This window comes from Pimephales promelas, chromosome 14, assembly GCF_988280905.1.
Source record: "Pimephales promelas chromosome 14, fPimPro1.hap1.1, whole genome shotgun sequence".
Lineage (NCBI taxonomy): Eukaryota > Metazoa > Chordata > Actinopteri > Cypriniformes > Leuciscidae > Pimephales > Pimephales promelas.
The window spans coordinates 35,296,456-35,312,647 of NC_142782.1; the positions used below are offsets into that span (position 1 = coordinate 35,296,456).

The 16,192-nt window shown below is 35.9% G+C and overlaps 2 protein-coding genes across 2 annotated transcripts; both read right to left on the reverse strand.

The window, feature by feature from the left end:
- Positions 1-7: 7 nt before the first annotated feature.
- On the reverse strand, positions 8-10,310 carry plpp1b (phospholipid phosphatase 1b). Its single transcript, XM_039653254.2, has 6 exons — positions 9,962-10,310; positions 7,803-7,954; positions 5,382-5,653; positions 5,214-5,271; positions 4,702-4,878; positions 8-1,534 (listed from the first exon to the last, which is right to left on the reverse strand). The coding sequence occupies exons 1-6, from the start codon at positions 10,017-10,019 to the stop codon at positions 1,415-1,417; spliced, it is 837 nt and encodes a 278-aa protein (XP_039509188.2). The 5' UTR covers positions 10,020-10,310; the 3' UTR covers positions 8-1,414.
- Positions 10,311-11,953: 1,643 nt separating this feature from the next.
- spinb (spindlin b) lies at positions 11,954-16,123 on the reverse strand. Its single transcript, XM_039653246.2, has 5 exons — positions 15,952-16,123; positions 14,706-14,775; positions 14,580-14,628; positions 14,010-14,494; positions 11,954-12,399 (listed from the first exon to the last, which is right to left on the reverse strand). The coding sequence occupies exons 2-5, from the start codon at positions 14,743-14,745 to the stop codon at positions 12,206-12,208; spliced, it is 768 nt and encodes a 255-aa protein (XP_039509180.1). The 5' UTR covers positions 14,746-14,775; positions 15,952-16,123; the 3' UTR covers positions 11,954-12,205.
- Positions 16,124-16,192: the final 69 nt, after the last annotated feature.

Sequence of the window (16,192 nt, forward strand, 5' to 3'; positions counted from 1 at the left end):
ACCACAGTTGGTTAAGCGAAGTTTTAATTGCAAAAAAATGTTTCACTGGTTCTCAATAGAACGGTCACCAATTAATTAAAATATAAACAGAAAAAACGTATATGCAAAAAAATGCAGATAATGTACGATGTTACAAATACTGCTATTAAACAAAAAAGGCACAAAAAAAAAAATAGTATACAAGTGCTTTGATATTTACAGCGTGTGGCCTTACAATTTGCATTTAAAACAACAATAAAATATATGCACAGACAGTACAATTCAATGCCATAGACTATTTGGTCGTTCATATTTGGCCCATTCATCCTTTACTTTTTCTTATGTAAATTTGACACAAAAAAACTTCATCAAACAGGCCTGTTCACAACACAAACAATAACTGTAGTTTTGAAAATTATTCTAAATGTAAAAGAATGATAACGACATTGTCGGAACTTTAAGGAGTGCAGAGACGAAAAACTAGCAGCGCAAAACATTGTTATCATTATTGGTGTGAACAGGCCTTAAATATTACACATACACACATACAATAAACAGAAAAAGTGTCTTACAGTCAAGTGTACAATGCAAAACATCTGAAGAAATATAACACTGCTTGCATATGTTGGTTCGGAGCGTTTGATGGATCGGGATGCAAAGGCTCAGATCTGAGAGGGTTAAAAAGGGCGTGTTGATCTGAAATCAAGCGGGAATACAGCAAACTGGACTCTGGGTCGTCTGACTCAATGCTCACTGGTCTGAGTTTGATATTTTGTTAACTTTTAGTGGCACGACAGGAGTGATTTCTTCATGTTATTATGCCGTACCGTTCTCAATGTTCTATGACGCTACAGTAAAAAAAGATCTTTAGATTCCTAAAGTCTCCCTGTGGTGTAAATCCAGCGTTTAATATTGTTTATGTGTGTGTGTGGTGTGTTTAATCCGCTTAAACCGTGTGTGCGTTGATAAGTGGACAGCATTGCTGAGTATTTCCTCCTTAAAACTGCAGTGAACCAAAGACAGTCTCAAAAACACGCTTTGAAATCGCTGGTGTTTCTGACGCCACAAACCACCTTGTAACCAATCAGATCAACGGGTGATTGACAACCAGTGAATCTCTGAGTGGAGGCGGGGCTCATTTGCATAATTATAGAACCGCGCATACTCTTTTAATCAAAACCCTTCCCTTTGAAACCTTTACTTTTATTTTTAAGCGTGTATAAATAATGTGGTCACATCAATAGTTGCACTTCCGCTGTATTTATCGTGCAGTCTGTGCTAAATGTCTCCACGGTTGGTTCCTGCATTATGAAAAATGACGAAGCCAACTTTTTTGCCCGTAGTATTACACAAGTGAATCTATTTGTGTGGATTGTGTGTGGACAGGATCTGCATGTTACTGTAGTCCTCCTTCGTTCCCCGCAGTGCTTCGCTCTCACTGTGCGCTGCCGTAGTGATTCGAGGAATCTGACGTTTCCCGGAGGATCGTGTGGGAATTCTCCTCGTTTTTATTTGACACACATCTAGCGGTGAAGAGATCCGACACAAAGAACACCTGCGATGTGAAGGCGAAAAATCATTATACTGCACATCTGCAGGATAGTTCAGCCCAAAATGAAAATTAGTCCATGATTTACTCACCCTCAAGTCATGACACTCTTCTTTCAGACGAACACAATCAGAGTTATATTAAAAATGTCCTGACTCTTCCCAGCTTTATAATGGCAGTGAATGACTGTTTCTGGTTTCAAGTCCAAAAAAGTGCATCATCGATTTTATGATGGATAGATGCACTTTTATGATGGACAGATGCACTTTTATGATGGACAGATGCACTTTTATGATGGACAGATGTACTTTTATGATGGACAGATGCACTTTTATGATGGACAGATGTACTTTTATGATGGATAGATGCACTTTTATGATGGATAGATGAACTTTTATGATGGACAGATGCACTTTTATGATGGACAGATGCACTTTTATGATGGATAGATGCACTTTTATGATGGATAGATGCACTTTTATGATGGACGGATGCACTTTTATGATGGACAGATGCACTTTTATGATGGATAGATGCACTTTTATGATGGATAGATGCACTTTTATGATGGATAGATGCACTTTTATGATGGATAGATGAACTTTTATGATGGACAGATGCACTTTTATGATGGACAGATGCACTTTTATGATGGACAGATGCACTTTTATGATAGACAGATGTACTTTTATGATGGACAGATGCACTTTTATGATGGATAGATTAACTTTTATGATGGACAGATGCACTTTTATAATGGACAGATTCACTTTTATGATGGATAGATGCACTTTTATGATGGATAGATGCACTTTTATGATGGACAGATGCACTTTTATGATGGACGGATACACTTTTATGATGGATAGATGCACTTTTATGATGGACAGATGCACTTTTATGATGGACAGATGCACTTTTATGATGGACAGATGCACTTTTATGATGATAGATGTACTTTTATGATGATAGATGTACTTTTATGATGATAGATGCACTTTTATGATGGATAGATGCACTTTTATGATGGACAGATGCACTTTTATGATGGACAGATGCACTTTTATGATGGATAGATGTACTTTTATGATGATAGATGTACTTTTATGATGATAGATGCACTTTTATGATGGACAGATGCACTTTTATGATGGACAGATGCACTTTTATGATGGATAGATGCACTTTTATGATGGATAGATGCACTTTTATGATGGACAGATGCACTTTTATGATGGACAGATGCACTTTTATGATGGACAGATGCACTTTTATGATGGATAGATGTACTTTTATGATGATAGATGTACTTTTATGATGATAGATGCACTTTTATGATGGATAGATGCACTTTTATGATGGACAGATGCACTTTTATGATGGACAGATGCACTTTTATGATGGATAGATGTACTTTTATGATGATAGATGTACTTTTATGATGATAGATGCACTTTTATGATGGATAGATGCACTTTTATGATGGACAGATGCACTTTTATGATGGACAGATGCACTTTTATGATGGATAGATGCACTTTTATGATGGATAGATGCACTTTTATGATGGACAGATGCACTTTTATGATGGACGGATACACTTTTATGATGGATAGATGCACTTTTATGATGGACAGATGCACTTTTATGATGGACGGATACACTTTTATGATGGATAGATGCACTTTTATGATGGACAGATGCACTTTTATGATGGACGGATACACTTTTATGATGGATAGATGCACTTTTATGATGGACAGATGCACTTTTATCATGGATAGATGCACTTTTATGATGATAGATGCACTTTTATGATGGACAGATGCACTTTTATGATGATAGATGCACTTTTATGATGGACAGATGCACTTTTATGATAGACGGATACACTTTTATGATGGACGGATACACTTTTATGATGGATAGATGCACTTTTATGATGGACAGATGCACTTTTATGATGGACGGATGCACTTTTATGATGGATAGATGCACTTTTATGATGGATAGATGCACTTTTATGATGGACAGATGCACTTTTATGATGGACGGATACACTTTTATGATGGATAGATGCACTTTTATGATGGACAGATGCACTTTTATGATGGACGGATGCACTTTTATGATGGATAGATGCACTTTTATGATGGACAGATGCACTTTTATGATGGACGGATACACTTTTATGATGGATAGATGCACTTTTATGATGGACAGATGCACTTTTATGATGGACGGATACACTTTTATGATGGATAGATGCACTTTTATGATGGATAGATGCACTTTTATGATGATAGATGTACTTTTATGATGGACAGATCATGTACTTTTATGATGGACGGATGCACTTTTATGATGGATAGATGTACTTTTATGATGGACAGATGCACTTTTATGATGGACGGATACACTTTTATGATGGATAGATGCACTTTTATGATGGACAGATGCACTTTTATGATGATAGATGTACTTTTATGATGGACAGATGCACTTTTATGATGGATAGATGTACTTTTATGATGGACAGATGCACTTTTATGATGGACGGATACACTTTTATGATGGATAGATGTACTTTTATGATGGATAGATGCACTTTTATGATGGACAGATGCACTTTTATGATGATAGATGTACTTTTATGATGGACGGATGCACTTTTATGATGGACAGATGCACTTTTATGATGATAGATGTACTTTTATGATGGACGGATACACTTATGATGGATAGATGCACTTTTATGATGGACAGATGCACTTTTATGATGGATAGAAGCACTTTTATGATGGACAGATGCACTTTTATGATGATAGATGTACTTTTATGATGATAGATGTACTTTTATGATGGACAGATGCACTTTTATGATGGATAGATGTACTTTTATGATGGACAGATGCACTTTTATGATGGATAGATGCACTTTTATGATGGACAGATGCACTTTTATGATGGACAGATGCACTTTTATGGACTTCAAAACAGAAACAGCCATTCACTGCCATTATTAAGCTTGGAAGAGGCAGGACATTTTTTTATACAGTATAACTCTGTGTTCGTCTGATAGAAGAGTGTCATGTACACCTAGGATGGCTTGACGGCGAGTAAATCATGGGCTAATTAATGGCCGTACGGCACACGTTCATGAAGCCACTTACAGTAAACAGCGCCACGGCGGCTCCTTGTACGAGTCCGGTCAGGACGTCACTCCAGTGGTGTTTATAATCCGAGACGCGGGAAAGACCCACATACAGAGAAGCGGCGATAAACGAGATCTGGAGAGTCGGCCGCACCAGTCGAGCCCATCTAGCCATTAGTCTGGACTGCAGATACAGCTTCACAGAGGAAAACACACCAGATATTAGCATAAATAAATATATTGACTTATATAAATATGTCACTTAAGGCAAGACAATACTACACACTAATAGATATGACCAGATTACCCCATAAAGACAATTAAAATCCGTAAAGTTTGGAGTGTGTAAAACTGCTAAAGTTATATATATTTTTAAAGACTGAAATCTACAGATAAATGCAATGAAATAAAGACTTAAATGTGTATTTTGGATGTTTTCTTTTCACTGGTTTAAAAGAAGACATGTTATAGAAGCGAAATGTATTGTCTCACCTTAAATTTGATTACATATTCTCATAAGAGCACACTTACAGCGAGGAACAGCATACAGTACATGGAGAACGATGAGTGACCAGAGTAAAAGGAAAGCCTGTAAGCAGAAGATTGCACGTCATTATTAGTCAATTGCATTAGCCTAAATCAAACAATGCGTTTGATAAAACATCAGAAATGCGGTGAGATTGTCAGGGTTTGGCTCACCGGCCTTCATTGGTGAGGCGTGGATCTCCAGTGCAGGTGAAGTTCTCGATGTAACCGGACGTACAGTCGATGAGGCTCCAGTGGGGTTTGCAGACGGTCAGAAAGTGCGGTCTCAGGCGGCCGATGGTGTATTTGGCGATGTCGGTCAGCGACTGGCTCAACGCCGCTCCGAACACGAAGGATCCCACGGCCTTGTACACGCACACTATATATTCATAACTTAAAGAAGCTCTGGACCTCAGATAGACCGAAGAACACTCGCCGAAGATGATCTGTGTGAAGAAGAGAACACAGGAAAAAATTAAAATTGACTTTATATCACACAACTCAATTTCTGTCTCTGTAACTGTGAGATTTAAACTCACAAACAAGGGGAATATTGAGATAGCAGAATTGTGAGATAAAAAGCCCCAGTTTCCTTTTCTAATCTGAGGTGGAAGCAAGCTTTCGTACAAATGACTCTAACTGAGCATGCTCATTTTTATTGTTTATTAAATGAAGCGTTTGTTCTAGATAGTGGCAATAAACATAATGCGGTCTGTGTCCTTAATATTGATCAAGCAACAAAAGAAAAAGAGAAAAGCATTCACTGTTTGTCAATAGCTTTAGTATAATAAGGATTAATTATGTTTAATTTATACAAATAAATATTTCTGCTTGAAAGAATAAACAATGATGCATGCAACAGAGCCAGACCGATATATCGGTAGACCGATATTATCGGCCGATATTAGATTAGATTTTCCAAACTATCGGTATCGGCAGTTATAATGGCCGATAAATGAATATTTCAAAAATAAAATAAAAACGGACGAAACACGCTTGAACCATGTCATGAGTGTTGGAGTTGTATAGTTTGTCCACCAGAGGGCACTCTACACCGTTCCTGTTGGCAACACTCGTTGAGTTGGTCACGAGACATACATTGCTTGAATAACAATTTATAGAACATCCCCATCAGTTCTCTAAACTCAAATAAGCAGGACAAAATTTGTGACTATCATGTCCAGTTTTTTAAAAAATAAATAAAATATATCGGCCGATATATCGGAATATCGGATTTTAAAACCCCCAAATATTTGTATCGGTATCGGCTTTCAAAATCCTTTATCGGTCGGGCTCTATGCAAGTAGTTATAAAGAATGCATACATCATTCATTGAAAAGACTGTGTTGTACTTAAGGAAAAGTGTTTTTATTTAATTTTAAGATATTTTTTAAGTCACAGTAGTTAAATCCGTATCTGTATTGCATGTTTCAGACTTCTAAATCATTCATATTAACAGGTTAATAGATGTTTTCTTCGGGAGTATATGGGTTTGTACATTTGATTCTCTTCTAAATTCTAAATTAATGCATTACAATTGAACTAAACCCATTATATTTTATTTTTTTTAAATCATATTGGATTTCGTCAACTAAAACTAGACTAAAACTAAAACAATTCAGATGACTAAAATATGATTAAAACTAAATGGCATTTTAGTCAAAAGACTAAAACTAAATCAAAATTTGCTGTCAAAATGAACACTGGTTCTGACTGGATCGCTTCCCAAATCGTCACTATCTAACATTTTCGTCTAGTTTTTATTGTTGACTAAAATGTCAATAGATTTTTGTCATTCAAAATTAGTTTTTATTTAGTTATCGTCTCGTTTTCGCTTGTGAAAAAATGTCATTAACGAATAATTTTCGTCATTATTTTCGTCAACAAAATGAACACTGGTTCTGACTGGATCGCTTCCCAAATCGTCACTATCTAACATTTTCGTCTAGTTTTTATTCGTCGACTAAAATGTCAATAGATTTTTGCAACACTATCTCACGACCAATTCGTACGAATTCGACGCATGATTAAAAAGTGGCTAATTCGTACTAATTCGTACTCGTACTAATTCGTACGATTTCTCTAAACCCACGTGATGGTTAGGTTTAGGGGCGGGGTAAGGGGTAGGTCATTCGTACGAATTCATACGAATTGGCCAATTCGTAAAATATGTACGATTTAGCAAAATCGTATTAATTCGTACGAGTGAGGTCGTATGAATTGTTACGAATTAGCCACTTTTTAACCATTTCTTCGAATTCGTACGACTTGGTCGTGAGATCGGGTTGGATTTTTGTCATTCAAAATTAGTTTTTATTTAGTTATCGTCTCGTTTTCGTTTGTGAAAAAATGTCATTAACGAATAATTTTCGTCATTATTTTCGTCAACAAAATTAACACTGGTTCTGACTGGATCGCTTCCCAAATCGTCACTATCTAACATTTTCGTCTAGTTTTTATTCGTTGACTAAAATGTCAATAGATTTTTGTCATTCAAAATTAGTTTTTATTTAGTTATCGTCTCGTTTAACGAATAATTTTCGTCAACAAAATGAACACTGGCTCTACTGGTGAAGAAAGCAGTGGAAGGCTCACCAGCAGCAGAGCGAAGGGAATCACTATTCCCATCAGTAACTGGTAAGATATGGTGTCTTCTTTGAAAGGGTATTTGATGGATTCGTCGCTGCAAAAAAACCCTCTTTTGAACGGCGTGTGCCGAATATTCAAGACCGCGAATGGAAGTCCAGCTGCAAAAGAAGAACGTCTCACATTTACAGGCCTGTATACAGTCAAACCGCACATTATTCAGACGCCAGATATGGCCAGGACACTATAGTTGATTTGTGTAAGTGAGGAGAGCAAAATAAAGTAAACTGTGCCATATTCCAGCCAAATCTTCTTCATCCAGTGACTACAGTAACAATGATTCCTCCACTTTGAGCTGAAGTGTGTTTTCTGCTCTTTTTACACACACACTGAACAACATGAAGCATTGCTTGAGCTAAACTGCTATTATCTAATTGTGGAGTTCAATTGAACAGCTGACAGATATTCAACATAATTCATGTGTGAGAGTCCAACAGAAGGACGGACAAAATGAGTTCTGCTCACATTTTATACACTATAGCGAATAAACCGGGATAGGAGAAATGTTGAAGCTGTCTGAATATATTCTGGTTTGACTGTATATCACCGTTCCAGCTGAAACATGGCATAGAAGAACTTTTATTTCATGTTATCACAGTAAAAAACATTGAGTTGCGCATATTGGGTCATTATGTTGGGTAATTTTAAACATCGTTGGGTAATTTTTCTTATACAATAAGAGGAACAGAGTGTTTCAGTGCACATTCAGTGTGATAATCAAATGACTTCACATGATTTCAATCAAGTGTTCAACAATAGAGGTTAGACAAAGCCTCTGTATTCTGTCTGGCCAGACGGGGCTTATTATTCTAGCGTTCGGCATCCACTTTCACTGGGAATTACAATCTCTTGCCCACAAACATTCTATGCATTTCTATTCAAGATCTAATAATGCATTTAACACTGAGCAAATAGTGAAGTGGCTGTAAGTGAACAAAAAGCTTGTGTGACCCATGTGAACCACAAAACCATGGGTGTATCTGTGGCAATACACTGTATGGGTCAAAATTATCGATTTTTATTTTATGCCAAAAATCATTAGGATGTTAAGTAAACATCATATTCCATGAAGATAATTTCGTACCGTAAATATATCCAAAAAATGTTTGTGTGAGTGGATGCAGCGACATCAAGGACTTCATTTGCGCAACTTTAGAGGTGATTTTCTCAATATTTAGAATTTTTTGCACCCTCAGATTTTCAATACTTGTATCTTGGCCAAATATTGTCCTATCATAACAAATCATTCATAAATATTAATTTTGTCGTATTTATTCAGCTTTTAGATGATGTATAAATCTTTTTTAATGTACCCTTAAGACTGGATTTGTGGTCCAGGTTCACATTCGTTCTAAAACATTTAACTAATGTTTCCATTATGTTATGAAAACGCTACTTTTAAATGTCAAAAACAACAGTTTTGGTGACGCGAACGTTCTATTGTATCATTCACTCTTCAAACATTATGCGAACGTTACTTTTAAATGTTCGTTCTGAAAGTAGCAACTTAACGTTTTATCAATGATGTCGAACTAAAACATTTAAGACAAAAACCTTCCACGAATGTATAAATAATGTTTTTTGTGCTGATGTTTTGAGAATATTAAGACCAAAACGCTCTGGAAGAACGTTTTTTCTTAACTTTGTTTCTTTTTCCAGAACGTTTATAGCTAAAATGTATGTGCTTTACTAAACAAACACGTGTGAATGTAAACGCAACTTATCTGTGAACACCTTCTCTTATCTCACCTCATAAAAGAACAATATCTCTATACAAACTTCTGCAGTTTTCTGAGTATAATAATAAGATGTTGGATTTCATCACATGTGTGTAAAGGTAATCTGCATGTGGATTGAGAGTGACGTATACATGTTGAGAGTATGAATATGCATGTCAATACAGTAAAGCTTCTCTAATGTTCATTGTGCGGATCTTCATCACTGTGGAACATTGTTACATTCAACAGATCAATAGGAATCTGAAACAATGCATTAAATAAATCCGATCAAATGACGAAAATAATCAGATACGGCGAATTAAAGAGGCGAACCGCGGGCAGAGGAGTGTGTGTGTGTGTGTGTGTGTGTGTGTGTGTGTGAACTCTCACCGAGCAGCAGACAGCTGACGTCCACACTAATGCTCCAGAATCCTTTAGTCTCGAACATTCTCAGTTCCTCAGAAACACCGGAGACTGAAGAACTTACAGTTGAACATCAATCTTCAACAGATAAAAAGACGAAAGATGTGCGACGCTATTTCACTTATTAACGGAAACACAGTTAAGATGTAGATCATTGATCATCGAGCGAGAAAAAACACCCGGCTGGGGTTTCCGTTCCTGCCGTTATGAACGAGCGCGAATCTAGAGTTTTATGGAAGTGTTCCGATGTTTGTCCGTTACATCCACATCTCCGGTTACTTCATATCGCACGATGATGAGGTCAATCCCTCCATCTGTCAATCATCTACTACACGCCCCGCCCACCGCTTCCTCTTCCTCAGATGCTTCTGCTTTCTCACTCACTTTCATTACACTCAAAATACGGTTAAAACTGAAGTGATAGTATATGCATTTTTTTTTCTATGTACAGATCTACAACATGATAGCGATTTCGCGGGACAGTGAAACATAACGGAGATAAAAAAAAATTAAAAAAAATAAAAAACAAGCTACTAAGACAAGTTAAATAGCCAAACAGAGGTCATATATGTATATGATCACGGCAAGTTCATTTAAATGGCGCTTTATGCAATGCAGACTGTTTCATAGCAGCTTCACATTAATAAAAAGGGAAGTAATAACAATCAATTATGCAAACTTCAGTTCATTTTTCTTTTTAATGAGGGAACATTAAGGCAGCGTTTTATCTATTTTATCATTTTGCAAATATTATACTTTTGATTAACTAAATTGTTTCCTAAAAAAAAAAAAGTCCCATGCTGATGTTTTGAGAACATTATTAACCCTTGTGCATCCTTATGGACATTTTTGTCCTTTTCAGTTTTGTTTTTTTGATCACTTTGCCTGTGTTAAAGCTAACTGCAAAAAACTTGGCACAGGTGTGTATTTTTGATTGGAATTTTACTGTTTCACCGTAATTTTCTTAAAAAAAATAATTGTTGCATTAGGTACAAAAAATACTCCCTTTCAGCACCTTTTGGACAAAAATGTCCCCATTGAAACCCATTAAAACTGCCATTTTTAATCACTGGTTCAGTTAACTATAAAATTATGCAGTCTTTGTTAAGAGGCTTTCATTCTTTTCATTCATTCTTCATCATAAATTTTTTACTATTTTTTATCAGATGGTGCCATTTTTTTAAAGTTTGGCCTATAAAACAAATATCGCTTTATTCCTGTTTTCTGCTTCGGCATACTATAGAGCCAACTGGATAAATTATGCAACAATATTTGTGTGGGTGTGTTGGAATGGATGTCAGAGTGTGGTTAGTATGTGTGTTATAAAAAGATAAATGTGTGTGTTTGTAATACTGAGAGAGAAAAACTGCAAATTCAAATCCAGTCACTGTGAGCTCCAGTGGGGTTTTACTGCCACCCAATGGCGAAAATATGTTACTACACCCAAACAAACTGTTACCCAAAGCTCATTTTTTGAGATATCATCCTCAAATTTGCAACACAACCTATTTAGATTTATGGCTTTGATTTTATTGCAGTTTTGAGTTCAACCTGATTTATAAAATATATATTTTATATAAAATATTTTTTATAAATAATTGTCATAAGCTTAACAAACCTATATAACTTTTTTTTGGATTTACTTATTATTTTTTTACTTCAGCAATAAAGGGTCTTCTTTAAAATGACACCAAATTTAAGTCTGTGCTCCAAAGCGTCACATTTTTATGACAGTTTTTTGACATGGACATTTTTGTCCTCTTTTTACCTACGTGTAACTTTTTTTAATTGATGCACAAGAGTTAAAGACCAGATAACTTTAAATGAACGTGTTTTACCACACACACACACACACACACACACACACACACACACACACACACACGCAGTTTTCAGCTAGAAAAAGAAGTTCTTCCCGTTCAATTAAATGTGACGCGTCACAATAAATGCACACATTAGTGCAGTCACACACTTGATTGTTTAATGAACACAGTGATGTGAAGAGCGCTGCTTATGTTTTTAATTAATACACAGAACATAAAGATCTCAAGAGAGAGAGACTTTTTAGAAAACAGACGATAATCAAAACAGAGACTTGAACTGGCCGTCCGTCACACGTCCAACATAAACACATCTCCGTGTGTGTGAAGAACAGCCGTGTTTACTCTGATAAAGTGTATTTAAAGTGAGTTTGAACATGACGAGGACTCCTCACGATCCGATCATGTCGTAGACGTAGATGTGATAGTCGTCGTCGAACTTGATGAAGTAGACGGAGGGTTTGGCCTGGACCTGCTGGATGATGGTGCCCATCCTCTGCGTGCCCTCGGGGTTCTGGCACTCCACCTGCTTCCCCACCAGCGACTCGCTGACCTCTCCGGGCTCCCGCACCTCAGCCGGATCCTCTGCGGGTCAGAACCACACCAGACATTCAATACACATCAAATATGTCACAATAACTCATACGGCGGTCTTCTTCGTGGAATATGATTCTACGGAAGAGGATTAGGGCCAAACAATAATAAGAGGAGAGATTAAAGTCATTTTTATGCGAAATTAAACTGATAAATAGACATTAGAAAAAAAATAGACATTATTCTCGATATTTAATGAGTTTATTCTCAAGATTGTATTTCAACTTTTTTCACAAAATGTAATGTTTTTTTCTCCAAAAAAACAACAACAATTTTATTCTAGATATTTAATGAGTTCATTCTCAAGATTGTATTACACATCAAATGTTACAATAACTCATACGGCGGTCTTCTTCGTGGAATATGATTCTACGGAAGAGGATTAGGGCCAAGCAATAATAAAAAATAAAACAATTAAAAAGTCATTATAATGCGAAATTAAACTTCGAAAAGTCAAAATAATCGTGAGAATAAACTCAACTAAAATAGACTTTATTCTCAAAATTTATTGAGTTTATTCTCAAGATTGTATTTAAACTTTTTTTCTCCAAAAACGCGACTTTATTCTCGATATTTAATGAGTTCATTCTCAAGATTGCGAAAAATGTAACATTTTTCCAGAAATTTAACAAGTTTAATTTTGCATTATAATGACTTTAATGTCAAGATTGTTTAATTTTTTTATTATTGTTTGGCCCTAATACTCTCAAAAAAGTCTTGAGAATAAACTATCGTTGCGAAATACATATATATATATATATATATATATATATAAAAATGTATGGCATATATTTAGTTTAATGGCATATATATATATATATATATATATATATATATATATATGGCATATATTTAGTTTAATGGCATATATATATATATATATATATATATATTTATAAAAATATATGGCATATATTGTTTAATGGCATATATATAAATAAATGTATGGGATATATTTAGTTTAATGGCATATATATATATATATATATATATATATATATATATAAATGTATGGGATATATTTAGTTTAATGGCATATATATATATATATATATATATATATATATATATATGTATGGCATATATTTATTTTAATGGCATATATATATATATAAATAAAATGTATGGCATATATTTATTTTAATGGCATATATATATATATATAAATAAATGTATGGGATATATTTAGTTTAATGGCATATATATATATAAATAAATGTATGGGATATATTTAGTTTAATGGCATATATATAAATAAATGTATGGGATATATTTATTTTAATGGCATATATATATATATATATATATATATATATAAATGTATGGCATATATTGTTTAATGGCATATATATATATATAAATAAATGTATGGGATATATTTAGTTTAATGGCATATATATATATAAATAAATGTATGGGATATATTTATTTTAATGGCATATATATATATATAAAAATGTATGGCATATATTGTTTAATGGCATACATATATATATATATATATATATATATATATATATATATATATATATATGCGCGAGTAGGTTTCTAGGAGTTTGTCAGTGGGATGTGTGCTGGTCACTGCCGCAGTCGGTCCTCACCGGACTCTTGGAGGATGCGCAGGTCTCCGTCTTTATAGTCCTGCATCAGCTGGTACATGTACAGCATCGGGTCCTTCTCGTAGGTGATGAAGAACCACGCAGGCATGCTGGGAGCTCTGGCCAGAACCAGCCCCTTCCACTCGTCCTTGGACCCGCCGTCCGTCTCGAACAGGTGGACCACGGGCCGCCCCAGGAGCCGGTCCGCCAGACGAGTGTCGCTGACCCGGAACGAGGCGATCTCCCCGGGCAGAACCTCCAGATCCTGGACCCGCGGGTCTCGGAAGATCTCCAGGCCGTACACGCAGTCCACGTCGTCGTACTTGATGAGGTAGAGGGAGGCGTTGACCGACACCTGGACCAGAACCGTCCCGGTCCAGCGCGACCTCGGCCCGGAGCCGTCCTCCCTCCAGCGGTGCCGGATCCGACAGCCCACCACACTGCCACCGGGACACGAGGACGGGCCCACGGGGTGTGTGTGTTTGTGCCTGTTAATGCACACACCGCATGACAGGAGCGAGTTCTCACACACACACACACACACACAGAAGACTTCTTGACTATTGTACTCACCTGTGCGCGCTCTTCCTCTTCATCACGGACCGGCCGCCCGACTCTCCAACTGAGCAGAACAAAACACCAGATGAGGTCACGCGTTAGTGCAGGTTTATAGTGCACACTACTGAGGCGGCGTCTGACCTGCAGTGTGTTTGGGACGACCCCCGTACGAACTCTCCATCTGACCCAATCAAACCCGCCGCTGACGACCCTGTGCGCAGAAATCAGACACACTTTACCCGAGCCCGGACATGTTTCATATAACTCTGAGTTCGTCTGATAGAAGAGTGTCATACACACTAGAAAACTATCCCTTTAACTAGCAGTGAGTAATGCATTTGTTACAGTATCTTTGTTAAAGTTAGTTAAAAAAAGTAAAATAGGCTACAGCTGTTCATTGTTAATTCATGTCAGCTCAGATCCATTAAATCTATAAAGTAAAAAATAAATTAATTCACTTGGTTAAAATAATAATAATAAAAAAAACTATTGAGATAAAATGAATATGAATTTGATTTAATTAAATAATTAATCTAACAGTGTAATACTATAGTGAGTAGGAAGAAAAAAGAATAATGTAACATAATAGAAACTAAATAATTTCAGCCTTATTTTACACATATTTATGTTTTTTTTTTCCCCCGACGGTTCTTGCAGGCTTAAATCAATTAAATCAGGGATTTTCTAACAAGGGAAGTTTAGAGAAAAACATGTACAAAAAAAAAAAATCATAATTATAATAATAAATACGTGTTTTATACAAAAACAATGTTTATTATAATGTTGAAAAAAAAATATTGTAAAACTTAATAAAAACAAAATAATTTCATTTATTTTACATTTTCACAGTACAAATAGGCTTTTTATAGATTTTAAATGTACTTTTACATTTTAGAATGATAGTCTCTCGCATGAGACAGATCATATGTTTCTCTATTGAAAAGCCTAGCATCAAATAACATTTAACAGAACTATTTTTCTTTGTTAGTTCATGTTAACTAAAGATAAATTAGTCAACTAAAGTTAACAAATGCAACCCTATTGTGTAGCCCTTATCAAGAAACCTAGTGAGCTGAGCTCCCTACCTAGACAGCACTTTTGAGCATGCACTAACAAAACAGCACTACGTGTTAAAAGACCGTGAGTTCGGACATGTAACTTACCATGGTATTTTTTTAAAGGTACTTCTATAAAGTACAAATGCTTTTTAAGTCGTGCTGACGTCAGTAAATTAAATTATGAGGCATTACATTAACTTAAGAAGTGTGTGAATGAAGTGGTAAAAGCTGCTTCTGCTTCAACACAATGCAAACATGCGCGTGCCCACACAAACAACAAACACACAGACAGTCTCTCTCACTCACACACACAACTCAATCATACACACCTCACTGTCCGGGTTTCATTGCAAACTTATGCCACTGTCGCACTTCTTCACACTGTTTTACACAATGCACGAATCTAACAAACTAATTCGGCAAAAGCCAGTTTCCCTCGAGAGCGCGTGTCCACTGCACAGCGCGGGAACGGGCCGGCTGACGTGAGCGCGCCTCAAAACAATCAAACGCACGCGACACAAAATATAAGTTTGAAAGCGACGTTATTTTCTCAGTAAATACAGAATGGTA